At 48.3% G+C, this 26,196-nt stretch overlaps 1 protein-coding gene across 4 annotated transcripts in view; it reads right to left on the reverse strand.

The window, feature by feature from the left end:
* Window positions 1-599: 599 nt before the first annotated feature.
* KLHL18 (kelch like family member 18) overlaps window positions 600-26,196 on the reverse strand; it is a 54,038-nt gene continuing 28,441 nt past the window's right edge. For 2 of the 4 annotated variants that reach the window (XM_068559502.1, XM_068559499.1), the window contains exons 2-10: window positions 24,172-24,302; window positions 20,872-21,012; window positions 16,215-16,413; window positions 13,851-14,011; window positions 12,470-12,606; window positions 10,726-10,963; window positions 6,295-6,399; window positions 4,583-4,694; window positions 600-3,842 (exon numbers count right to left, since the gene is read on the reverse strand). In XM_068559502.1, the coding sequence (XP_068415603.1) occupies window positions 3,456-3,842; window positions 4,583-4,694; window positions 6,295-6,399; window positions 10,726-10,963; window positions 12,470-12,606; window positions 13,851-14,011; window positions 16,215-16,413; window positions 20,872-21,012; window positions 24,172-24,302 (1,611 nt within the window). In that variant the 3' untranslated portion in view covers window positions 600-3,455. The remainder of the gene's footprint in view (window positions 3,843-4,582; window positions 4,695-6,294; window positions 6,400-10,725; window positions 10,964-12,469; window positions 12,607-13,850; window positions 14,012-16,214; window positions 16,414-20,871; window positions 21,013-24,171; window positions 24,303-26,196) is intronic. The other 2 variants (XM_068559503.1, XM_068559501.1) reach the window with 2 other exon arrangements.

Genomic DNA, 26,196 nt, shown 5'->3' on the forward strand with positions numbered 1-26,196 from the left:
TCTGGAATGTGGCTCTATCTGGGAAAGAGGAAACTATAAACACTGGAGTCCGGTTCTCACACCGGGATGAGCATACCAACCATGGTGGAAACTTGCCTGCACAAGGGCCTGAGCTGCACCCCAGCCCTAGCGAATTGGTCTCTGGGGAGGGTTCTACAAGTCAATCTGTGGTTTAAAAAATTTCCAGTGACTTTTATGTGCACCAAAGCTAAGCACCTCTGGCTTGGAGGTATAAGAAAGGAGCTGGGGATTTTGGCTCCAGGCGGTCACAGGCAGTCGCATTCCACTTAGGAACTCTAGGAGTTTTACGGCAGTGAGTGAAGAAAAGGGGAAATCCAAGAGAAGTGGTGATCCAGACAGGAGCAAATATGCAACATGCTCATGAAGTCTTTTGCATATATTTTTCATCAGAACCCATTCTTATAAAATATACACGTCTCTCCAAAGACTACTCTTGCCATGCTACTGGGCTTCTTCCTTATTTTCACAGAAATATTTTCACTTTGTCCAATACTTTTTCACTGAATTACAATAAAAATATGATTTATCTCTAATTAAAAAAAATAAAACCAGGAAAGGGCAAGAAGATATTAGGAGTGTACTCTTTATTTCTCTTTGGTTTCTTAACACAAAAGACATGCGTTCTATAAATAAAAGGAATTAAGATTTTTCTGGGAAACAATAAATTGGGGGGAGGGGGAATCAGATTTCCTACCTACTCACATCTCTGTGGCCAAGTCAAAAGGCTGGACTTCAGCTCCCATCCTGGCTTTGCTCTCAGATGAAACCCAGAAGAGAAGGCTCCTTGTGTTATCTAAGGGGAAATACCCTAGGACAGCGAATGCCACAGTCCTCTGCTCAGAGCTGGGCTGGACCCCAAGGTTCACTGTCCATAGTATCTGCCCTATACCCTTTTCACAATATCTATGGGTGGCATCTCTTCTTTTCATGGTTTTACTGGAAAGGCTCCAACACCAAAGGGTCAGACCAGCCACCTGTAAACAGTCATCACCATCAGACTGAGGAACCAACTGTGGAGTGTGAAAATGTTAGTGTTTGCTCACTTGTGCTCAGAGCCCAGATCAAGGCACTGGCTTCACCTTACTTGGAAACACTGACCCCAGGTGGAGCAGTGTAACTTCTACACCAGGAGGTGGGAGCAGATGTAGGAAGGCTATCAAAAGAGCAGCAGATCATGGGAAAATGATCTCTCAACCCCAATGGCAAAATCTGGGTCAGCATCCTAAGGACCTAGTGAGGCCCACTGGCTGATTCTTAACACATTCACAACCCAGGTTTGTCAGTGCTGTTGCAAATTCACAAAAGAAAGGGGCTTATAATAAGAAGACAAGCACTGATAACTCCTCTCTAACAGGAAACACAGACCCCCACCCTCCTTCCAAGTCTACCTCTAACAGGCAAACCGACAGGGAGCGAGAAATGCCAGAGCTCTACCACGAGCCCAGGCTAAACTATATCAGATTGTTAAGTCTTTTAAAATAAAAACATCATTTTCAAGTGCTTTTAGCAGAGGCCCAGCTCCTAAGTGGCAGGTAACAAAGGTACTTCCCTCTGGAAACATGGCGATTGCACACACTGGTAAACCTCACAGTCCCAGGATAGGAGAGACTTCTCAGGTGTCACATTAGGCCTTTCTGAACAGGCTTCCAGGACACCCAGGCAGGCAGCGATGGGCAGGAGACAAACGAAGTAGAGACTGGGACCCTGAGACCCAATCTTGCATTGGAAATGTATCCTCTTTTAGTCTCGACTGGAAGAATTTTAGAAAACCAAATTTTGGCAGCAGCAGTTGAAGGACAGCTCCACTGCCCAGTGCACTGGTAAGAGAAGAGTCCTCCTGTTGGGGTCCCACTGTGCAGCATCAAGGTCCCATCCAGGGAGGAGGAAGGAGGAGCATGGAGTCTCTTCAAGAGGTCATTAGCTAAGATCATAGGAAGAAATATAAAATCTGTTCTTTGCAGCAGCAAGAGATTCTTTCGGCTTTTAGTTCTTTATGTCATAAAGCCAGCTTTGCTAGAATATAAAGGTCCACCTTGCTGGTCAGTCTGCCAAGGGCTGGAGGGGAGACCAGACCCCTGGAATTGGCGAGTGGATGGAGGAGCAGCGGACTGGCAGGGTAGATAAGGTTACTGGACCAAGCCAGCTGTGGCTGGTGGAAGGACCAAGTCTCTGGTTAGGTTCTAGAGGTACAAATGGTCAATGTACCTCAGAAGCATCACGATGAAGAAAACTATCCAAGAATGATAGATGGGCAAATGAGAATCTGGCCAGACCTGCTGTTTCCTGCTGGTCAAATAAGGAAGGAATTAAAGTGGGGTGGGAATCTGCATGAGTGCCATGGTGGCAGTGGGAGATAACCACAGGGGCATCTGGAGCCTCCAGCGACAAGCTGGGAGCTCCCACCTAGAAGAGTGGCAATAACTTAGCCAACTCGCTAAGCCTACGATTAAAAAAGTCCTCTGATAGTGGGTGTGAAGACAAACCCCACGAGCACCTTGCTACAGGACTGGTCGAGTGCGCACTGATTCTGGACACGCAGGGGCTCAGAGGGAACCCCAAGTGCCATGTGAGGCCTTAGGACCCTGGGATCCGAATGTGGGAGCGGATACCACCCTTCTCACGTTGGGTGGTTTTCCATTTAAACACATATTTGCCTCTAGTGTCTTTTATGTTTTCTTCTTGCAAAAAAAATGTTCACTTTACAAAATTATTTTTCTTTTCAGTTTCTTTCAAGTGTTTCTTTAACTTTCCTTCAGTTTCTTTCAAGTATCTTTTATCCTCTCCCTCTGTTTCTCCTGAACAAGATGAAAAAGACCTCATTGAAATCCCAAAATTAGACACAGGAAAAGCTTCTGTTCCTCCTGCTTACTCAGCAATGCAGACAAAATTCTCGGTGCACTCGGATGGAAGGAGGAGGTGCCTGTGTGCAACCAGCACTGCTGTGGCTGCAGCCTTGCAGTGAGGACAACCCGGCCTGTGTCCCTCCTCTCTCACCCACACCCCACAGTTTCCAACACGCTTGGCCACTGAAGCCACCCCATCGCAAACTGGCCACAACACGGCTGGCGAGCAGTAGGCAAGGAGTGTCAGATGGAAGACACTCTGCAGATGGGTGACCCACAGAGCTGTGGCAGGTGGGAGCTGGGCTTGGATGGAGCCTGTGGACATGTGGACCAGCAAAGCAGTCCTGTGTCACCAGCTGCGGGACCCAGAGGGGCTTCTGTCCCACGCTGTGCATCTTGATGACCTAGGCCTGAAGGTCACAAGGGCTGCACAGGGAGGGAGGACTTAAGCACCTGGAAAAACTGTACCTCTGGCAAGCTCACGTTTCACCCTGTCTTCTGGTCCACCACCTCTTCTGAGGGGGACTACCCCTGGAAGGAAGTGCCTGTGTTTGTACCAGATCCCTACCCCACCACATCCCACCCTTCGCCTTAGATGGTGAGGAGAGGGATGCAGCCCACACCGACCCCTCCCTCGTGACATGCCATGGGGGCCATAAACGTCCAGCGGTCCGTGTCTGGGTCGTACATCTCCACCGAGCTCAGGTTCGACTGTCCATCGTAGCCCCCCACGGCGTAGAGCCGCCCACAGCTGGCCACCAGGGAGACCCGGCTCCGGCGTGTGTGCATGGGGACTATCAGGCACCACTGGTCCGCCACAGAGCTGTACACCTCGGCGATGCTGAGGAAGCCCGAGCCGTCGTAGCCCCCGCACACAAACATCTTGCTTCCCAGGGAGGCAGCTCCGTGCCGGCAGCGCTTGTTGAGCATGCCGGCCGCCGGGTGCCAGGTGGCTGTGTGGTGGTTGTAGTGCTCCACCTGCAGCGGGGAGAGAGGTGCAGGTTCGGGACAGTCAAAGCCAAAGCTTGGTCACCGGCTGCCCACCTGGCATCAGGCCCCAGGGGGAGGCCTGGGGACGAGGCGCTCTGCCAGTGTGTGCTCTGCCCCTGATGCCCAGTTTCCTCAGCTGCGCACCTGCTCGTGGGCTTATAGGGACAGGTGAGAGAGAGATGGCCTAACCTGACCAGTTCTGTTTACACCTGAGGAAACATATCAAGGAGTTGCCCAGGATGCCCTGCTATGTAGTGACAGAGCCGGGATGACAGCAGGGTCTCCTGAGATCTGTGCACAGTGTGTTCCCTCACAGCACTGACTGACTTTGGAGTGACCAGTAAGTGGCTCTCGAGATTTTTTTAAAAGAATAAATGCAATTTCAAACAAATTATCCAGAAGAATGCAACTATTTGAAAATTCACCCTCTGTATATGACTGGGCTTACTTTGGGCAGGAATTTCACCAGGTCTCACGCAGCATCTGCTGGGGAACTGAACAGGGTGGGGGTGTGGGTGGTATGGCCACACTCTACGTCTCTCCTTTGTGCACACTGGTTCCCATTCTTGGAAGCATTACAGAGCATGTGGCAGATGGCCTGAGGCCTCTAGATGACACCTTACCTAGCAATGGCAAGGCTGAGGCTTTTTCCAAAGAATATCCTTTCAAAATAACTCTCAAAGATAACAAGAGTAGGTGCCCTTAGCCCAGGAGGAGTCCAGACTCACACTATTGAAGATCTGCAAACCGTCATGGCCGCCCGACACGTATATCCTGCCCTCAAAGACTGTAACCCCTGCAGCACTGCGATTGGAGCTCATCGGGGTCACCACAGTCCACCTTCAGGAAAGAGGCAAAGTAGAAGGGGAGCCATGAGATTTGGTGTTCCTGACCTCCCAAGACAGCTTAGAAGGATTCAAGGGAACTGTGCTGTGTTCCGTCTCACCCTGGACAATCTCCCCACTTCTTATCGCCTCCCACACCACCTCTGCTAAGGGCTCACTCTGGCTGCCGCCTCTCACTTTAAGCTTCGAGCCCATAGCTGGTCATCTCTGCCGGCACTCAAAATGAGCATTGCCCAAGCAAGACCTCTCTGACAGATCTGCTCCTCCATCACACTCCCTGGTCTCGATAATGGGACCACTAGCTACCTAGTTGCTATACTTATAATAATCTCAGCATTTTTATGACCTCTTCTCCATCATCCTCAACATTCTGTGGTCACCACGACCCCCCTGGTTTGCTTCCTAGTCACTGCTTGTCCCCATCCCACTACTGCTGCCCTAGCTCTGGCCTCTCACTGGACCACTGCAACAGTCCCCTTACAGGTGGCCTGGCTTTCAGACCATCCCCATTCTGATCCTGCACAGCACGTCTTCTAGTGAGGACTCCTGTTTCCTCTAAGGCAGACTCCAAGTTCCTTAATGTGGTTCTTTACCACTTGGTCCTCACCCACTTTCCAGCTTTGCCTCCTGCCATGTGCCACCCACACCTGCTCCTCAACCACACACAGCTCTTTCTTATCTCCAAGCCTCTCTTCCTGCTGTCCCCCCACCTGGGATGCACGTCTCCCACTATCCACAATGGGTCTCCCCTTAGAAGATACCTCTGCAACCTGACTCTCCCCCGAGCTGTGGGGCAGATGAGAGCCCTCCCCACTCTGTGCTCAAGAGCTCTAGACATAGGCACCCAAGGGAGGACGATCACCTTGTGCTGTGGCCCCAACAGACTAGGTGTTACTTAAGGATCTGAGACCCTGCTCGCTGCCCGATACATAGTAAGTTGGTTAAGTGAATGGAATATTGGCTTAAAAGCACTGTGATGAATCCATTCTACTAATGTGCTTATATTGGTATAGTATAAGCTGATTCAAATACTGAAATGAAGAACTCGGGCTAACCTTGCCAATGTTTTCCAAAGAGTGTTCTGCAAAATAAGCCCACCAGATGGTGCAAGGTGTTAGATAAAATGAAGTTAAAGAGGTTTCTCTGCCGCAGAATTTTTCAGTCTTTAAAATAGTCATATGTATTATGGGAAGATGAGGCCTCTGGTGGTACAGACATCAATGTTTCCCAAGCTTCTCTGAGTATTTGAAACGTAACTTTTTTTTTCCAAATCCTATCTTAACCACTTTGGAAAGTGCTGTTCATGTCTCATCCCCTTTCACCTGCATTTCTATTAAAATGCGCTGATTTAGTTAAGAGGTACAGAGCATTAATAAATGTTCCCAAGTATCTAAGCAGACTGTTTTTAGAATTTATTTAATCATTCATTCATTTAACCAAAGGTTATTAAATACCTATTATATGCAAGGTACTACAGGGGCTAAATTGGTGAGATATTCCCTATCCTTGAGAAGCATGATTAAAAGACTGCAGTTCTGACTTTTCACACTCTGTTTAGCAAGCTCCAGTTGCCCCAGGGGAGCTGGAGTCCTTACTTGTCCGTCTCAGGTGAGTAGGCCTCCACAGAGTTGAGAGAAGAGCTGCCATCATAGCCACCACAGACGTAGATCTGCCCGTCCAGCACGACCGTCCCCATGGCACTGAAACACAGGTGTCATCCCGATGGGCCTCAGACTTCTTGGGGCAACCTCTCACGCTCACTGAGAAGTAAACCTAGCCCCCAACTGCCTCTTTCTACAACAGACCTAAATCCCAGGAATGTGACTAAGCAAAGTGTAACACTGAGGGAAAAGGAGCTGCCCTGTGGTTCCTCTTGCCTCCCGCCCCCCTGCCTGGGGTTACTTCCTCTCCCTCCTCCTCTGTCCCTGATATGCTCATCTTCCGCCCTGCCGTGCTCAGGGTCTGATTTACCTTTAAGGCCCAGGTCAAATTCCTCTCTCTCCTCCTCCAAAAGCCATCCTGGATCCCCCAGCAAGAATTACTCCCTCCCAGCCCCACGCTCCCAGAGCAGCTCCTTTATCACAGCTCCTGTCAGTCGTCCATTTGTTCAGCACGTTTTCATCAGGCCCTCATGAGGCACACCATCCCATGCACCAGGTTCAGAGAACTGAGCAAGCCAGACTCCTGCCTACGGGGTACCAGGAATCGACCTGCCACCTCTTAACAAGTGGGAACCTCCTGGAAGACTGGGGTCTCTATCAGTGCGACCCTGACAGTACTCAGTGTTGTGCTTCGTATGTAAAAAGCCCTCAACATACATTTGCTGTGTTACCTTGATTTCCCCACTCAATTCACTATAAAGTTTGACAGACACCTTTTCATTACATACATGGTCCTGCATGTCCCCTCATCTGTCTTAGTGGGTGAGGCAACAGCTTCTGTTTGTTTCGTACTTCCTACACACATCAGGTGCTCCACACTTGCTATTTTTCACTCTCACCACATCCTGCATGAAGCATCACCATCACCACTGTATAGATGAGTAGCTGTGGCTTGGGGAGTCTGGGCTATCCTCTCAGGGCTGCCCAGAGAGAGGCAGGCCTTAGATTTCAATGACACAAGTCTGCTTCCCACATGGTTCATCATGCCAAGCTCTCCTAAGAATCTTCTACATAAAGCCTCATGAAAAATTAAACATGAATGCCAAGCTGCCCGATTCACTGTTTTCAAACCTGATGCTGGAGAAGATTAAAAATGAACCTGGGTGTCTAACAAATAGGAAAATAAACTATAGCAGGCTTTACAGCCCCCTTTCAAACGTATACAGCAAATCAAAGTGATCCACACGATGTCCCTGAACCAGCCTGAAAGAGGAAAAGGACCTGCCTTGGGAGAGGACTGTGGGAAGGTCACAAACTCACTAGACATGTCACTATCCTTCTAGAAGTGGACAAAAGTAACAATTTAGGAGTTCAACAAAAATGTGAGAAAGAATCGAGAGGTGCCACAAAACTGTGTGAGATTAACTATCAACGAAACGGTAAAGACAGTGTGAAGAGATAAGGGGAAGAAATGCTGACAAATGTGGACTGGAATAAGGCATGGGAGAAGGCTCCACGCAAGCGGCCTGGAAGACCGGAGAAGGACAGGGAATGACGGCAGAAAGGAGGCTGTCACCAACTGGCAGGACAGAGGGTGTGTGGTTCATCAGGGGAGAAGTGACTGTGAACATTTTAAGGTAGCCTGTAATTTAAAGGGGACAAAATGGAGCTGGGCCGACGCTACTAATAACAGGGCGTTAACCACAGTGAGGGAAAGGGCTACCCGGAGGGCTCCTCCCAGACAGCACTCCAAATCCTGCGACATCGCAGCTCACAAGTGGCCCAGAGCAGACACACAACGAAGAACAACTGATTGCCATCAAAGCGAAAAAGGCCCTCCTGGTTGGGGATATATATGGAGCAGTGAGTCATTCGAGGATACAGAAAGCTGCAAAGTATCCAAGGAGCAAGAAGGGGAAGCACGGAGGCAGAGGTTGGGGGGAGGAAGGAACCACGAGAGTGTAGCTTACAGCTTCAGGAGGAGCAGATCTTAAATACATATTTTTTCTTCCAAAAACGAAGCTACTTTGGCCTTTTGTGAATCTTACTGGTACAAAGGCAGATTCCTCCCTGTTCAAGGCCACAAACACACACTACTGAACGTGATACACCATGTGTATCAAGGACCATGTGTGACAGTTTCGTGTGACAGTTTCATGTGGCAAAAGACTTCCACACTGAAACATGACTCTTCTTCCTGACCACATGCAGTGACTTGATCTTTTTTTTTGGCGGTCACGTGATCTTACAAGTAGAAAACCCAAATCATGGCCAGACAAAGGGGTCTGTAAGGCAAATACTCAGACGAGAGAATTACAAAGCAGAAAGGCCTTTAAAGGGCAACTGGTCCCGTGGTTTTCGAACTGCCCCTTTCAAAAAAAATTTCATTTAACTTTTTCCTCCTGAAGTTGGACATATGTCAAGGAAGCTCAGTACATAAGAGGGATAAACGCAGAGCTGTTCTGGTTAAACGGGTAGGGGGCCTTGGATGGCTGTCCCATCTTCCGTTAGTTTTGGAAGAGAAACATCAGAGCGTCATCTGAAACCACTATCTGGGGGCTTCCCTGGTCGCGTAGTGGTTAAGAATCTGCCTGCCAATGCAGGGGACACGGGTTTGAGCCCTGGTCCAGGAAGATCCCACATGCCATGGAGCAACTAAGCCCGTGCGCCACAACTACTGAAGCCTGTGCGCCTAGAGCCCATGCTCCGCAACAAGAGAAGCCACCGCAATGAGAAGCCCATGCACTGCAACGAAGAGAAGCCCTGGCTCGCCGCAACTAGAGAAAGCCCACGTGCAGCAACGAAGACCCAACACAGCCAAAAACAAACAAACAAACAAAAAAAACACCACAATCTGGTGCGGCTACCCCAAGGGTGGGAGAACACAGAGCCTGTCCAGTTACACTCTCCCCCTCCAAAGCTCCTGCCATCCAACCATGACAATACCCCACACACGGCTGACGTAAGGAAGGATGCTGCCAGTCACTTTGGCACTAAGAAGACTAAATGGAAGCACTATGTTTTCTTACTCAGGAAATGTGAGCAGGAGGAGACAAGTGGCTGGAAGGCATTAAGAGACATAAATTTGGGACTTCCCTGGTGGCGCAGTGGTTAAGAATCCGCCTGCCAATGCAGGGGACACGGGTTCGAGCCCTGGTCTGGGAAGATCCCACATGCCACGGAGCAACTAAGCCTGTGCGCCACAACTACTGAGCCTGCGCTCTAGAGCCCGTGAGCCACAACTACTGAGCCCGCGTGCCTAGAGCCTGCGCTCTGCAACAAGAGAAGCCACCGCAATGAGAAGCCACCGCAATGAGAAGCCCGCACACCGCAAGGAAGAGTAAGGCTGGCTGCAACTAAAGAAAGCCTGCGCACAGCAACGAAGACCCAATGCAGCCAAAAATAAATAAATTAATTAATTAATTAAAAATTTATTTAAAAATAAAGAGAGAGACATAAATTCGGTCCACCTCACAACTAGCTGTGTGCTCATGCCTGGGGGACGTGTGGCATCCAGAAGTAAAGAGTACTGTTGTGGTTCACACACTCCCTGGTAGAGAAAGCACATGTGGGGCAGGGATCCTGGGGGAAAGAAAGTATAAAGAGGAACACCTCGGATTCCCTTTTATGACTAATAAAGTTAAATCCTCCTCATTCTTCAGGTTTCAACTTTAATCTCACCTCTTCCCTGAAATCTTCCAGACGTTCCAGTCCAGCTTCTCTCCTGCCTCGCGTCTTCCATAATACAAACCTTTAGTCCTTACCTGGCACTTAAAAAATAAAACTTCTGGGCTTCCCTGGTGGCGCAGTGGTTAAGCGTCCGCCTGCCAATGCAGGGGACACGGGTTCGAGCCCTGGTCCGGGAAGATCCCACATGCCATGGAGTAACTAAGCCCATGGGCCACAACTACTGAGCCCGTGCTCTAGAGCCCGTGAGCCACAACTACTGAAGCCTGTGCGCCACAACTACTGAAACCCGCGCGCCTAGAGCCCGTGCTCTGCAACAAGAGAAGCCACCGCAATGAGAAGCCCACGCACCGCAACGAAGAGCAGCCCCCGCTCGCCACAACTAGAGGAAAACCTGCGCGCAGCAACGAAGACCCGACGCAGCCAAAAATTAAATAAATGAATAAACAAATCTAAAAATTAAAAAAAAATAAAAAATAAAAAAAAAAATAAAACTTCCACATGTCCCTGTCTTCCCTGTCTTGTCTCCCCAAGTTCCTCAAAGGACAAGGCAGGGGTTTTACTTTTAAGCAGATGGGGGCTGGCTTCCAGGAGGTACGGGCAGTGGCTGGCCTGGCTGCAGGGGATCCCCAGGCTGAAGCTAGCGTCTGCTTTATAATGTGCTCTGCTTGTCTAGCATGGTGTCCCCCAGATGCCTGGTGTGTATGCTCAGGACGTACAGACCGGCTCCCACAATACCTTCTCTTGCTATTCATGCTCCCCACTCGGGTCCACGTGTCCGTCTCTGGGTTGTAGACCTCCACAGTGCTCAGCCGCAGCTGGCCGTCATACCCCCCGATGGCATAGAGGAGTCCGTTCACCACGGCCACACCGACACGGCTGCGGGCTGTGGTCATGGGACGGCACTTCTCCCAGCGATTGGCGATGGGGTCGAACACTTCCACCACATTCAGGGAATCACCTGCATAAAAATTTGCTACTCAAATTAAAACAAATGAGACCGCTCGTTTAGATCACAGCTGTTGCACAATGATTATATGGAATGTTCAATTTCGTCCTATCAGCTCTTCCCGCAGAATTACTCAAGCCAGGAGGGCCCACTAAGAAACTGCAGCCATGATAACCTCAAACTTAATTCTTTAAGGAAAATCAGAATCAGACAGGAGGCATTTATTTACTTTCTAGAGAAGGCAGTTTTAAGTTGCAAGGAGGTTCTTCACCTGCTTAAAGGCAAAGGTGAAGGCAAATGGATCCACTATTTCCCCGACACAGAGCATGAGATGGCCTCCAATGTGACTCTCACTTCCTAGCGGTGACCCTGGGCAAGCTGCTTTGTATCCCCATCTTCTGTTCTCACATGTGAAATAATCTCCATAGCAGAGTTCCCATGAGGATTAAATGATATAATATGTAAAACACCTAGCATAGTTCTAGAATATACCAAGTGCTCAATAAACAGTAGTCACAGTAGCAAGGAATAATAACTCCAACCCTACCATTTTCATCAGTTTTTTAAGATCAAATAAAATAACCCCTTCCCTGTTTTATTCTGCTTTGGGACACTCAGCACCTGCCACGCTCTAGCGTTTACTAGTTGAGGACTTACCTTTTCCAGGTCATATGGTTAACAAGTAGCAGAGGCCAGTACCCACCTCCCATTAACTTTCAATTAAAAACGAAACTGCCCAGGACTGCCCACCAGCTCCCCACCTCCCACAAGCTTGGAAAAGGCCTGGCCTTCACATCCGAGGTGACGACTCCCTGTGCCACTGCACTGCAAGGATTCAGGTGTCTCCACTGCCCTCTCCTAGATCGCTACCACCCTGCAGTGGTGCCTGGGGTGGGCAGGAGTGCGGGTGCCCCATGGAGGTTTCCTGAAAACTTGACTGTATGATACAGGAACTGCCAATAACACATGGACTACAAGGCATGTGGGTTTCACTGGAGGTAAGAGGTGAAGAGTAAAAAGTATTGATAGTGCAGACCATGCGTATTTGGAGAATCTTCCTTCTTATGGTGACACTCTCACAGTCTAAGCCCAGAGATCCACATGACCGAATGTGATTAGCCTGGTAACAGAATTAGGTCTCTGATTATATCCTATCCAAAGCTGAGTAAATCCCATAGATGATGTGATATTAGGGGAAGAGTGCGGGCTCAGGAACCAGGACCTGAGTTCTAGTCCTTGCTCAGCCAAAAGACTTGTGTGAACATAGCTAAAGTTCTCTGGGCCTCGATTTCCCCATTGTGAAGGAAGGGGGCCAGGCCTCCAGGGTTTCTAAAGGTCCGTTTTGCGCTGATATTCTGCTTCAATGGTATTAATATCTGACATGTGCTAACTGCAGAACAATTATATAAAATCAAGAGGGATAAAGGTGGTGACATGCAAGGGGGAGGAAGCAGAGGGCCAGGCTAGATTGTTTGGTGCTTCTTCAACCACGGCATCCAAGACAGGGCTCTACAAAGGGGAGCTGCAAGATACCTGCTGAGTTGAGGCCCCCCACGGCATAGATGAGCCCAGCGATGGACGTGCAGCAGCGAGGCCGAGTTCTGAAAGCTGGCAGGTGGGGCCGGCGCTCCGGCATGAGGTGATAGTCCTTTGCTTCATCTACCAGGTCCCTGGAATAAAGTGCAAGATGCAAGGACAGGAGGTATTCTCTCCACTTGGCCCACATTTGTAGGTCTGAGCCTGGCTCCCCCAACCACAACTGCAGGGGAAACATGGGAGGAGAAGCCTTCTGGAAGGTTTGGTCTCAAAGAACCCAGGTGAGTCCAGGGGAAACTATACACAGCTATTGGGACATGCTCAGCATTGGAGGGGCAAGATGAGCAGAGCCCACCTCTGTTAGTTTAATAGAAGAAATACAGGGTGTTCCCTAAAATAGCTAGCCTTGGGGAGGTTCAACAAGCTGCTTGCATCCTGTTGCCACTCAGACCCAGCTCTTCCTTTCCATCCCTATGGCGCACACCCAGCAATTAACCATCTCACCTGGACTGTGGCAGCAGAAGCCAACTGCTCCTGAGAGATCTCCCTGCCTCCAGCCCCACCCCTCCATTCCAGCCTCCACACCGGGGTCCAAGCTGGTTTTCTAAGACCCTTCGATAACTACCCACTGCCTACGGAACAAAGCTCAAACTCCCCAACAGCACCCTTGAGACTGCTCATCACAGGGTCTCAGCTACCTCCAGACACACCTCCACCCCTCCCTGACACACACACTTTCACGCTGCGTGGACCACGCCACTGACTTCTTCCTGAACCAGCTGTGAATATAAGGAGCAGTTTGAAGGAAGATGCATATTTTCCTCTGTTGCTCTACTTTTATAACAATCCTTCTACAGGGCTGCCGTCTCCTGGGCTGTTTTGGTGGCTCTGCTGCACCCTGTTGTTTTTGATTTACTCTGGGTAACAGTTTTGCATGCTGCTAAACATGTCCCACCCCTGCCCATCACTGTAGCTGGGCAGACCCACCTGAGGCCAGCACACTGACTAATGTTTACTGAAGAGGATGAGGAGCCTCAGGAAGTCACCAATAAGTCAGCTGCTGGTGTGGACAGGGTCCGGGCAGGCAGTATAGACGCCTGTAGGTCCATAAACAGCTCAATGGAAGGAGATGCTAGAAAATCCTCAAATAACTTAGGGGAGGAAGCCCCTTTTGCCTTGCTGCTCCTATGCGGCACATTTCTTTGCCCAAGGTGAGAGACTCGGGCTCTTCCAGGTTCTAGACAGAAGGCAGATCAATCTGTGTGCTGTGAATTAAGAACAACCACTCCAAATCCTTCCTCCCCCGAGCTAAGTGGCCAAGTTCTCTTCTCCGTCCAGACCCTCGGCATCATTCTTGTGCAGGCCCACCTCTGCTCACCTGCATTTGTGGCAGCAACGCACCAGGTCATCCTGCTGCACTCGGTCTGACAGGAACTGAGGCCGGCAGAGGGGCAGGCGGATATTGGACAGCAGCTCAGGCAGGCAGGGTCCCCTCTGCTCCCGGTCGTATCTGACCCAGGCCAACACGGCCTCAAAGACCTGCCACAACAGAGAGGGGAAGCTCTGGCGGCAACTCCTCCACCCAGAGGCCACACCCCTGTACCCCCCAATCTCAAGCGCTCTGCTCCCTATACTGGGCCCACCAGTCTTTCTTCCTACTTGTCTCCTGAATCCACTGTTTTCTCTCCACGTCCCCAGCTACCCCATTCAGTCCACTCTCTTGAAAGGCAAGCCTAGGTTACCGCAACACCTTCCTGGCTTTCATTATGACTTCCTAACAAAAATCTGTCAAAGCTTCCTTCTTCCTTCCTGTACTGTAACAAAGTGCTGTTGACCTTCCCTCCCACTGCTCCTGCACCCTCTTCTCTAGCCAGGCCGGCTGTCCCCTTCACCTCGAATGTCCCCATCTCTTCCTTTCCATCTAAACCCATTCCCATTTCTTTTAAGGCCTGGATCCAGATCCGTGTTCTCCAAGGAGGCTTCCCTAATGGCTCTGGTCACAAGGCTATCTCCCTCTAAAGCCCCACAGCCCTTGTAGAATGTATCACTGCAATAGATGTGAGCTGCCCTGGGTCATATTACCTAGCAGAAGAGCCAGGGACAGAACCCCTTGCTCTTGGGATGGGGCTCTTTCCTCCAAATCTCAGGGCCCTCACTGCTGAGCCCAGAGTTCACTTTTCTAACGGTCACTAATATGGAGGTGTGAGGACTCTTCAGACGTTAAGGAAATGAGCTGAGTTGGGACTAACATCCCAACGGCTTGCCTCCTGGAGCCTGGGGCTCCTTCTGCCGAGGGATAGCTTCATGATAGGCCAGGACTCATGACCAACTGACCAGATGAGCAGAGGCCTTGCCGCAGTGGTGCTCTGGGTGCCTGCAGGGCCAGGTCCAATTCCCCCCACATCTGACGCCCTTCACTGCCCAGCCCTCGTCACCCTCTGCTCAAAGAAACATTGACTCACTGTCCTCTTAAGACAACTTGCACCACACTTTTGTTGAACAGAAAGGATGTCCTTCACTCCTCTCCGGCTACTAACACCCTATGCTCTCATTTAATCCTTCCCTGACCGCTCCAAGAAGATGTCTTCTTTGTCCTCAGAGGACCCTGTGATCACCCACACCTCACCTTGCCAATAGCTTCACTTCCTCTTCCATGCAACCAACTCCACTTAGCCTTGGGCATGGCTCCCTCTCAGGTCCCCGGTAGCCTATTTCCTCACTTTTCTCTCACCCGACATGGATTCCAAGGGTCATTATTCCCATGTTAGTCTCCTATCTCTCTTAATCATACTTACCTGGAAAAAAATCTGTACCCTGGTGAAGTCCAGCTCCTTATATCCAATTCACCCCCTACCCTGCACCAGTATATGCAGCTGATAGAAAACACACAACAGGGCTGACCAGCTCATATTGAACTTGTGACTGAAAATCTCATCTGGCCCTGCTTCCTATCCAGCCCTCTCCATTTCCCGAGCTTCGTCCATTTACTCTCCCCCTTTCCTAGAGGACTGGTTCATACCTTTTCATCTCTCCTCAAACGTCTAACATTCCTCCCTCATCCTCACTCTCAGCTGAGAACACAGAAACAAACAAGAAGAGAGTGTGAATAAAAACTCCCAGCATCTCCCTTCCCACCCATCCTCCCCCTGCGCTGGGCATGTGCTCTCCTTCTCCCTCTTGTGGCCGTGGATGTGAACAGCCTAAGCTCCTCTCAAACACACACCCCGTGCCCTACACTCTGTCTCTTCTCACTTACCCCAGGACACCATCCTCCCTTTTCTCCTACATTACCAATTCTTCCCTCTCTTCCGAAAAATTCCCATCAGCAGTCCAACTGTACTGTAATTTCTCTCATCTTAAAAAAAACAAAACCCTCTTGACTTCATATTCCCCCCCAGCAACTGCCCCCACGCTCTACTCTCCTTTAGAGTAAGACTCTTTCAGAAAGTTATCTATGCTCATTTCCGGTTCACAGAAACATTATTTCTAATAGTAAATTTTGGAAATAACCTGAACATTGAAGAATGAGGGTCACAGCGTTGATAAAAATCAGCTGAATATTATTTAGACACTAAAATATGTAAAAAGTTTTCATGAAAAATGCATATGGTATGATAAAGCAAACCCATAATAAACAACAGCTGCACACACACCATGATCTACATTTTGAAAAAAGTAAAACAGAAAACAAAGGTTAGAAAGAGCAGCAGCCCCCATGTCACCTCTGGACTGCTCTACAGACCTGCTCCTCTGATTTCACATTCAGCTCATCCCGAGACACCAGTTCAAGCACGTCTTCCAGGGGCAGGGCCAGGAACTCTTCCGACATGGACACCTCCACAAAGTGCTGGTGGATGAAGCTGTTGGCCGCGTCGTATAGCACGGCACACATCATGGTCTCAGCAAACTGGCGTACACCCAGGCAGTTTTTGGGGTGAAGCCTTTTGGCATAAGAGAAGATAAAAAGAAAAAAGTTAGAGGAAGAATGTTATCTTTGATCATTCTCAAGTTGGTTCTGGGCAGAGTTACAGAATGGAAAAAAAAAAAAACAAGCTCTGCCCTCAGCTTTAGTGGAAACCCCCTGTGTGACATCAGGTGAGCTTCTCTGGGACTCAACTTGTAAAGGTATAAAAATAAGGCAGGGGCTTTCCTGGTGGCGCAGTGGTTAAGAATCCGCCTGCCAAAGCAGGGGACACGGGTTCAAGCCCTGGTCCGGGAAGATCCCACATGCCGCAGAGCAGCTAAGCCCGTGCGCCACACTACTAAGCCTGCACTCTACAGCCCGCAAGCCAGAACTACTGAAGCCCACGCGCCACGACTATTGAAGCCCGCACGCCTAGAGCCCGTGCTCCTCAACAAGAGAAGCCACCACAATGAGAAGCCCGCACACCGCAACGAAGAGTAGCCCCTGCTCGCCGCAAATAGAGAAAGCCTGCGTGCAGCAACGAAGACCCAACGCTGCCCAAAAAAAAAAAAAAAAAAAAAAAAAGGCAGATTATCCTCAAAGGAGCCTGCCTCTTGGGCCTAGCGCTCCGTGTGTCTATATGGAGTGAGCTCTCTGGGAAGTCCTGGGAAGCAGCTCTCAGGAGAGAAGAATAGAGCACATACTGGAAAACTTTGCTTTCTTTCAGTGGTTGACATTCTTGATTGAATGTCCACCTCTGGTCACCGGGAAGGCCCTGAAGATGTAGAATGAGAGTTTAAACCACATGGAGATATGACTTCTTTAATATCAGGACCCTTACACTTTTTTCTTTCCTTTTTTTTTTTTAAACAAAAAGAGGCTCTATGGGCCTGACTGTTCAGAAAACAGCGGCAGCTATCACTTATTTGGCACCATCAGTGAGTCAAGTACTTTGCCAGGGCTTCTAGACACATTCTCCAGGATCTTTGAAACAACACTCCACAATAGTAATTGCTCTCATTTTTAGGTGGAAAACTGAGGCTCAGAGAAACTAAGAAATGTGCTCATCGTCCCTCTACAAGCAAGTGATGGTGCTGAGATTGAACTCTGGCCTTTTGTGCACATTCCCACAGTCCCGAGACAGACCTGCACTCATCAGGGCCAGGGAAACCCAGGGTAAATTCTGACCCTGCCACAATGGGCAACTTGGGTGGATTCCTTAGGCTCCTCAAGTGTCAGTAATAGCCTCACCTAGAAAAGGGTGATGACAACAGCTACTCACCTCCGAGGGCTGTGGCCATGACTAAGTAGGAATGTAGGAAATGCATCCGACATGGTGCTTGGTATGAAGTTAGCTTCTGGTTTAATTTTTATTATGGTTGTTTTTCTTACTACTATTACACCTGATAAAATTCCAAATGAGCCCAATGTGGTTCCAAAATCTTGGTGACAGCAGTGGACCATGGGGGATATGGCTTTTCTTATTTTGATTTTGTGACTGACAATCTTGTGGTGGGAGATGATACATATTAGATTAAAATTGCCCAGGTTTACTCTTCTTTGTGAGAATGCTTTCTCTTCCCCCCCTCCCCCATATTAAGGGTTACAGTAAGCTATACTTACTAATCAATATTCACCATTGCCCACCCCCGGTAGCAGACCCGTCAGGGACTGAAAGGGCAGAGCATCTCAGGAGCCTGGCTTTATGACTAGTCTAAATTCTGCATAGCTGTTTTTTTCGTTCCAGCCTAAACTTGCTCTGTCCATTGCTTTGGAAACCTAGGCCATTTCCAAAGGCCAAGGAAACATAAGCATTGAGCACCCCTGGGCAAGCAGCATGGCCAGGGAGAAATATGGGACTCAGGGTCAGAATGTCAGCTCAGTCATCTGTCAAGTAACGTTAGCCTTTCTCCTGGTTGAGACTGGTTAAAAGCACGCATGGCAGATCAGATACGAGGAGAGACCCTCCGTGGGCCTCTACAGCATGTGCTTCACTCATCCCTACTGCTCTGACGTCAAGTCAAGAGGAGGGTTCAAATGCCACGGACAGGGAACTGGATAGAGTCCAAAGACGCGGGAAAGGATGATTCACTTTGCCGACTGGCACACATTTCCCTCCTTTCCCTCCCAGGTTAGGATTCCTGCGCCTCACCTTTGGTTGTCTTTGACTGGCTTGGAATAATTGAGCACAAAACACACTTTCCACCGAAGTGGGCTTTCACATCTAAGAGGGTAGGATGTGGGGAGCCTGTCTGTAAGCCAACTGGTGGGGAAAAAGGAGGGAGAGCTGCCATGCAGGAGAGGGGAGCATTCAGGAGAAGAAGGAAGACAAGAGGGACAATAACCCAAAGGGCAGACAGAGACCCATATCTGTCAACAGCCACTTCACAACCTCGTTCCTTGCTGACACAGCTTGACCATGATAAGATGTAATGCTTTATCGGAGGCAGGAAGCAGTGACTTGAATTAAATAAGTTATTGGCTTGGTTCATTGATGCATCTGATGTTCTGATCCAGTTCTGAGAGAAGAATTTTGGAAAATACACACCTCCCATCTTCACCTAAAAACAAGGAGGTCCATTCATCTGAAGGCCGGAAAAGGAGCCACAGAAAAAAATCAACCCCAACCTCATGGGAAAAAAATAAAAAAATCAGCAGGCTGAATCTCTAACAGGCAAAGTGGCCTCAGGAACTACTGCTCTAAGAACTCTGACGGCTTTGCAGCTTTTCTATGCTCAGTCATGCCCTGTCCTTTTCACTACCGCTCAGGATGGTTTCCCTCAAGTCTTTAGTAATCAAACCTTGAAACTGAAGGGCCCACATGCTTGTCTTCAAGAACACACAGGAAGGGGGCAGCTGGGAGACTCCATCACACTCTGCAGCCAGGCTCAGGGAGAACCACCCCCAGGAACATAGGCAGTGATGGTAGCTATTGAAAAGAAAACAGAAAGGCCAAACCTCTGGGGCCTGTGGCAGAGAATAAAAACAGGAATAAGGTTTGAGTTTAGGCTTCAGAAGGGGGCTCCCAGTGCTGAACAGAAAAATGTCAAGGACAGACTCAAAACATCAGGCTTCGTGCTTAAAGTACCTTTTCCTAATATGTCACTGGTGCATGTAAAAACTGCACTGGTCTAAAAATCACTTTTCTAAGCATCTTTTACATGACACTACTTTATAATAGAGCCTGGATCCAGTGTTGACAGTGAGGAACTCAAAAGCCCCTAGGTGGAGCTGTTGTCCCCTTGTGAGAATGGCCAACTTCATCCTTTCCACAGGGCCTTACTTAGTCATTCTCCAAATTCTGTGGGAATACAGAGGTGAACCAAGTCCAGTGTGTGTCCTTAAGCTCACAAATGAGTAGGACAGACAGTGTGCCCTACAGCCCATCACACGCAGCTCTCTAGCCTGACCCAGAAGGCATCCTAGAGCAGGTCAAGCCAGGCTCTGGGGCTGCACTCACTACGTGGTCTCCAGCTGCAAAACCCGAACAGGACCACCTACCTCCCAATGAAACCAGCACAGAGTGCCCCTGCGTGTTAGCATCATTACCACGGTCGTTAAGACCATCTGCACACACAGCAGTGCTCACTGATGCCCGTGAGCACCGCACAAGCAGGATGTGGACCGCAGGCAGGGTCCACAGAGCTGCTAAGTGAGTTGGGCTGGTGGAACAGAAATGGAGGAGGGAGAGGTCGGCTCTAAGAGGGGATGAGGTTCAGGAGGCCAGGTCTGAGCCAGAGGAATGCTGGTCTTCAGGCCAGGGGCCTTGTGATCAGAGGAGTTCAGGTGGAGCCAGGCCTTGCAGAGACCACAGACAGAGGGGCACTGTTCTGGTTTCTCCCTGCCTGTGTGTAGCCCAGCACTAACCCTCACCCCCAAGCCTCTAGTGGTTAAAGGCGGCTTTTATCTTGTGACTAAGAGCTCTGCCTCTTGAGGGGGAGGAAGAGCCTTCTTATCTGCTCAGTACTCAAAAGGTCATGGCCAAGTGCTGGACATAGGTAGGGGTATAATCCATGGTCCTTACTCTAAAGGAGCATATAATGATTGCTCCCAGGGGACTGAAGGGGACAGAGAATTCCAGGAGGTGAAATTTGGGTGGGCTCTTGCAGAGCAGAAGGAAAAAGGAAGGCCAAGAAATTCAAGGAGGGGGAAGGATCTAAACAGAGAGGAAGACAGCTGTGAACAGTTAGGGAGCACTGAATATATCAGGCGGTGGCTGGTTAGATTTGAGAGAGAGGACCAAAAGAGGTACATGTCAGACCAAGGGAGAGTGCAGGCAAGGCTCCATAAATCATGTTCCTGAAAGGTTCACCCCAAAGAACTGGGTACTGCTTGATACTGATTTCAAGAAAGGTCATTTCCGCAGAGTTATCTTCCCAGCTCACTCCCTTCGTGAGACTCTCCATGCCCCCAAAGACTCAGCAAACTGGCAGGGGATCCCAGAAATGAAATGGTCTGCTCCCCAACACAGGCCAGGCCCATCACATCACCTCACCGTTCTCGGAGGAATGTGCAGCAGGCGTCTTTGATGCTCTGCAGCTGCAGGAAACTCGCCCCCATCAGCAACGACTGGACGTTTTGCTGGTCAATGGCAAGGTGGCCGTTGTAGGCAAAGTTGATCAGAGCTTCCAGGGCGCTAGAGGAAAGAGGAAAGATGCTCTTCAGAGATGGTGCTCAGCCCACAGGATACTCAGGCCCTAAGTAAGCTGACATTGTTACCTGAGGAACGGATGGGCCCCGCTCTCAAATACATTTAGCCCATGCCCTTTGAGAATCTACCTGAATGGAATAATTACTTCACCATAGCTATCATTCTACTTCTTAGGTTGTCTTTACTGCCCAAATGATTTTATTATAGAAGGTTCTGAAAAGACAAAGCAGTGACCCAGAATCTCTCTACTGAGTCAACTGTAGTCATTTTTCTAGATTAATTTTCATTTCCTATTTGCCTGCATGCTTAAGTTGTATGGATATAATCATGTAATACTTATGAAGTCCTTTCCCATGTTTCTACACTGACTTCATGTTCAACTTTTTTTTTTTCCTTTGGCCGTGCTGCGCGGTTTGTGGGATCTCAGTTCCCCCCGACTGGGGATTGAACGTGGGCCATGGCAGTGGGAACGCTGAGTCCTAACCACTAGATCGCCAGGGAACTCCCCACGTTCGACATTTTCAATGGCTGCTATACAGTAACCCAACATGTAAATGTGCTATAATTTATTTCCTTTATTGGTAAGCATAATAGCTATTATAAGTAACATTTTTGGATTATTTCTTTGGGATAAGTTTCCAGCCTGAGGTTTCCAACATTTTTTTCTGCCTTCCAATTCACACCAAGAATGAAATCCAAATTCTGTCTATAGGGCTGTATGTGGTCTGGCCCCTTTCCATCTCTCTGACCTCATCACCTTCCACTCTTTCCCCCTCACTCTATTCCAATATGCTGAACACACTCTCACTTCAGGGCTTTTGCACTGGCTACTCCCTCTGTTTGAAGGGCTCCTCCCCCAGATGTCTTGCTCCCTCACTTCAACTAAGGTCTTGGCTCAAATATCACCTCATCACAGAGGGCTTTCCTGATCACCCTGAAATAGCACAGACCCTCACCATCATTCGCTAGCCTTTACTCTGCTTTACTTTCCTCAAATCACTTTCACTTCCCAGCCATATCAGTATGTATTTGTCTACTGCCAGATCGCCACTACTAGAAAGTTGGAATAATAAGAGGTGCTTTCTGTTTCCTCTGCTATACCTCAGTACCTACAGCAGCACAGATCACAGGTGCTCAGTCTATCTGTTAAATGAAGCACTTGGACGGTGCATGGTGATTAGCATGGCTCTGTCAGACACAGACCTCAGAGATGAGAGTGTACAACTGCCCTTGGATATAGACACACTTCTACGTCTTTCATTACAAGTAGCTGGCCTGACATTGCACCCTTGCAGTGGGTATACAGATCCTCTCCATGTACTGGAGCAAATCACCTTCAATCATCCAGAAGGTACCATACAGTTTCCTAGCTCCTTTCCTTCAAGTTTTCACCACGGGGAGATTAAGACGTTAGGCAACAAATGACAGCTTACTGGCTAACATTTTGGAGTCATTGGTTTATTTATTGTCTCTCTCCCAACCAGAATCATCTTGCGTGTCCTGTTTGCTGCTGCATGCCCAGACCCCAGAACAATGCCAGGTACATAGTAGGTGCACAGTGGACCCTTGGATGTAGCCTAGGTTATAAACACACAGCCTCAGTTCACAGACTTGCAGTAAAATCTTTTAAGTCATATAAATATGCCTTTTTCCTTTCAAGGCCCAAAAAGGCATAATGTGGAATATGTTTATATAAAGTCTTCATACAGAAGTCACGAAAGTATTTCTGTAAAGAGGGTCTAGATGTAAGGATAACTTTAAGTCAGTGCATAAATGATGCAATTTCAGGGTTTATAGTACTGCCTCCTGACCCTAAAATTCATCTAGGGCAGAATTTCTCAACCTCAGCACTACTGACATTTGGGGCCAATGATTCCGTTATGGAGGGCTTTCTGGGACACTGAAAGACGTTTAGATGGGATAAACTCTGGGCTTGACCTCCTTGGACTTCAGTTTTCTTCTTTTTTTAATTTTACTTATTTATTTTTTTCGCTGCAATGGGTCTTCATTACTGCACGTAGGCTTTTTCTAGTTGCAGCGAGTGGCGGCTACTCTTCGTTGCGATGCGCGGGCTTCTCATTGTGGTGGTTTCTCTTGTTGTGGAGCATGGGCCCTAGAGCGCACGGGTTTCAGTAGTTGTGGCACGCGGGCTCAGCAGTTGTGGCTCGTGGGCTCAGCACTTGTGGCTCGTGGGCTCTAGAGTGCAGGCTCAGTAGTTGTGGTGCACGGGCTTAGTTGCTCTGTGGCACGTGGGACCTTCCCGGACCAGGGCTCAAACCCGTGTCCCCTGCATTGGCAGGCGGATTCTTAACCACTGCTCCACCAGGGAAGTCCCGGGCTTCAGTTTTCTCACCCATCAAATAACCATGATTTCTGCTACCTTCTCGACCTGCGTCATCCCATTAACAGCCAGTAGACACACATGGCTATTTAAAACTAAATTTATTATTATGTATTATTTATTTATTTATTTATTTTTTGGCCACACTGCGCAGCTTGCAGGATCTTAGTTCTCCAACCAGGGATTGAATCCAGGCCCTCGGCAGTGAAAGCATGGAGTCCTAACCACTGGACTGCCAGGGAATTCCCCTGAAATTAAATTTAAATGAATTAAAATTAAATAATATTTAAAATTCAGTCCCTCAGTCCCACTAGTCACATTTCAAGTGCTCAACAGCTACATGTGTTAGTGGCTACCAATTTGGAGAGGACAAACAGAACATCTCCATCAAGGGAGAAAGCTGGACAACAGTGGACAACACTGTTCTGGACTGATGGGAAGGGTAATGAATGAAGACACTTATTTGAAAGACTAGTCTGCCAGCTCAAAAGGCTAGCACAGAAAAGTGAAGAGAATAATATACCACCAACTTTGTGCCCAGTCCTAGTTTTAAAAACGTATCTTGGACTCTAGTTCCTGAGACGTGTTACTCTCATTGAGTAAAAACACATCAAAACTCTCCTTATTTTAACCCTGTCTCAGGCCACTGGCTGAGGTTCTAGCTTGTTTACTGGTCACCTACTATGCGTGTGGAGCTGTGCTAGATACTGGGTCCTGCTGGAAGGCCCTCAAAGGGCACCAAACACAAGGCTGAAACTGCACCTAGAAAGCAGGTTGTGAAACCTGATGGAGGAATTTAGTACCTTGGGTCCATTCCTTGCATTACAATCTCATCCTGCTTGCACTCCATCATGTCATTTGTAAACATAGCGTGGAAATACGGGATTGAGGCTGCTAAGACGATCCTGTGAGCACTGAATTTGTGGTCCCCAATCTGTGGGCAAAGTAAAATACAAAGACAGATATTGAGGAATGCAAATACAAAAACCCACCCTGCCCCTTCCACAGCTCAACTCTCTGCCCACTGGAGTGGTACTGAAGGCATCCCAGTACATGACAGCCGAGGCTTTTCATGGAGACCCTGAAGTATTTTAAACTCAACATACGTGGTTATAGTAGGAGAATGTAGACAACACATTTTCATAAGGTATTAAAATGGTTAAAAGTCTTTATTTATATGGCAATCTTCACTGCACCCCTCCAAACTCCCCCCACCAACTCAAAGACCTGATTTCTCGAACACTTTATCCTGATTCCAGTTTTATTAGATGGCAGATGGAAGAGACAAACTGGCCAAGAACGCTGAAGCACCTAACAGTAGGCTCCTCCAGAAGAGTAAACAGACAGTGACAGGAAGAGATGAGGAGAAACAAGACCAAGCTTGAATAGGGGGTGCATGTGGGGATCAAGGACAGGGGCGGCATTGTGGGCACAGATGTTAGGGGGTCCCTGGGCACCAACCAGCCTGTGGTAGACCACAAGGAGCCCAGAGTTCTCTAAGGAACATGGCCCTGGCGGCAGCAGCTGGAAGGACTGGGGCTGTGGACTGGCCAGTGCTCTGCATGGCCCGCAGGGCTCACGTGGACAGAGGCAGACTCTCTCTCTAACTTGTACCAAATGCTCAGGAACACATCCTTAGCCTGGGGAGTTCCGTAAAGTGCTTTCCAACTATCTGCCAAAAGGATACTCCCTTTAACTTTGCCATTTATAGCTCCAAGACACATAAACATTTCCACTTCAGAATTTTCTACTCTTCAGAAAGAGCAAACAGTCTTTTTTTTTTCCTTCCCCTTCACCTAAGTTCCACATTAGTGAAATGCCAGAGCCATCTCACTATCTGATGCTCATCTCTGTGTCATATTTATTCAAGGATTCTAGCTCAGGTTCTGTCACTATGTCCTCTTTTTCACTGAACTTTAGGTTTATTATCTGTAAACTGTCCTTCAAGATGAAGCACACAACCATCCAAATACCAAAGGATCCTTACTAGATTCAGATTCTAGGAGTTCCTCATATAATCCATGTGTTGTTCTACTACCAGTGTTGGGGACATTACATGGCTGCATGCTTTGAGGGTTTTTCATAATTAAAAAAAAAAATCACAGTAATAAATGCAAATATTTCTTAAAGTTGTTCTACAAGGCTTATAATGAAAACCAGAAGTTTCTGGTTCCCTGATTTCTGCTCCCGGGGCAGCCACTTTCTTCTGGTATTTATCTCTATCTTTCTAAGTAATATGCCTCTAATATTATTTCTTGAATTTTCACTTTTAGTTATTACTTGTGGTAGTCAGCTTCCAAATAGCTCCCAATTCATCCCTGCCTTCTGGTATTCATGTTGTGCAGGCCCCTCCCACAATGTCTCAGGGTTGGTCTGTGTGACTGATGCAACGCAGCAGAAGTGATGACGGTATGTCACTTTAAGGCTAGGTCATAAAGCACACTGCAAATTCCTCTAATTGCCTCTCCTGGATCACATGCTCTCAGGGAAGCCAGATAACAACATATCCTGAGGAGAGGCCCAGATGACTGCAGCCCAAGGTGACACCTGGACTGTAACCTCATGAGAGCTTCTCAAATCCTGACCCACAGAAACTGTGAGATAATAAATATCTGTTATTTTAAGTCACTAAGTTTTGGGGTAATTTGTTATGTGGCAAAATATAACCATTATGTTATGTATTTAATTCTTATGATGGAAGATTAGGATTTTGCTCTGACATGCTCTCTTCACATACTACTCCATACTACTTCACATACTGTCTCCATTTTCCCATAAAATTATGCCAAATTTTGGTCAAATTAACATTAAGAATTGCATTATTAGAT

The sequence above is a fragment of the Eschrichtius robustus genome, chromosome 12, assembly GCF_028021215.1.
Source record: "Eschrichtius robustus isolate mEscRob2 chromosome 12, mEscRob2.pri, whole genome shotgun sequence".
In the NCBI taxonomy this organism is placed as follows: Eukaryota; Metazoa; Chordata; class Mammalia; order Artiodactyla; family Eschrichtiidae; genus Eschrichtius; species Eschrichtius robustus.